Raw genomic sequence first — 958 nt, forward strand, 5'->3', positions numbered from 1 at the left:
CGCACGCCATGCGTCCATAGTAAGACTAAAAGAAAAAAGCTCCCTGGTCGACGAGTTCCTCCTATGCACAGCTTACACCGGAAGAAGGTAAGAAGCAGCTCTTACCCTGTCATGACGCTGAAGTTGGATATTGATGATGAAGAACATATTTCACTACTTCGTAAAATGATACCACAATCCCAACCGATGGGCCTGCACGGCCAACACGAGGTCCAACTCCTGCAAATAGTCCTTTCAACCCACCATCCCTGGTTCAAGTTGAATTTAATTTTAGTCATATACAGAAGAAAATCGAACTAAAAAACTAAAGCTGCTTTAGATCACATCTTTGTTACCACAAGGCACAATCAATGGGATAGCTCATTATAGACGAAATAATAATGGAGCACTTCCAAACTTTTCGTGCTTGATGGTGTATTATCTTCCTAGTGAAACTAATTAAGGATAAAGCATCTCTATGGAAACCTACAACAATTTAAAAGTCCGAAATAGTGAGATACCTCCAAACCTCCATAAGAGTCTGCCTTGTTGTCATTCTCAGTGCCCTCACCGGATCCTTCTGAAAGTGTAATGAAAAATAATCAGAAACAGTGTCTAAAACCTTGGATATATCTGTTACATCTTCAAATGTGGACAACAGATCTAATTATCTATAGTTAGAATTGTGTGGGTAGTGTAGCAGATAACATAGGTTAACTTTCTAACAATCCCGCAAGTTCTTAACTCTTACAGGCAACAGGCAATATATTTAGAAAGAAAAAAAAAACCTCTATCTGTCGTCGGGTTTTTGCAACATCCAGGGGACATGTAGCGGCAGCAGAAAGACTTCCAGCTACAAAACCAGCAGAAAAGTTGGCCCCAAGCACAGTGGCTGCATTAGCTTCATCACCTACCAATCCAAGGAGTTTCCTTCTGACCTATAAAAATATGAAAGAAGCCCAGTTAAACATAGAGTACC

At 40.3% G+C, this 958-nt stretch overlaps 1 protein-coding gene across 1 annotated transcript; it reads right to left on the minus strand.

The window, feature by feature from the left end:
- Nucleotides 1-6: 6 nt before the first annotated feature.
- LOC111786986 (mitochondrial carrier protein MTM1-like) lies at nucleotides 7-912 on the minus strand (the record flags this gene model as incomplete). The annotated part of the gene is made up of 3 exons (XM_023667165.1): nucleotides 7-248; nucleotides 501-559; nucleotides 768-912. Coding segments are annotated over 3 exons (343 nt in total), but the record flags the coding sequence as incomplete, so codon positions are not given.
- Between the last annotated feature and the right edge of the window lie 46 nt (nucleotides 913-958).

This window comes from Cucurbita pepo, unplaced genomic scaffold (genome assembly GCF_002806865.2).
Source record: "Cucurbita pepo subsp. pepo cultivar mu-cu-16 unplaced genomic scaffold, ASM280686v2 Cp4.1_scaffold003833, whole genome shotgun sequence".
NCBI lineage: Eukaryota > Viridiplantae > Streptophyta > Magnoliopsida > Cucurbitales > Cucurbitaceae > Cucurbita > Cucurbita pepo.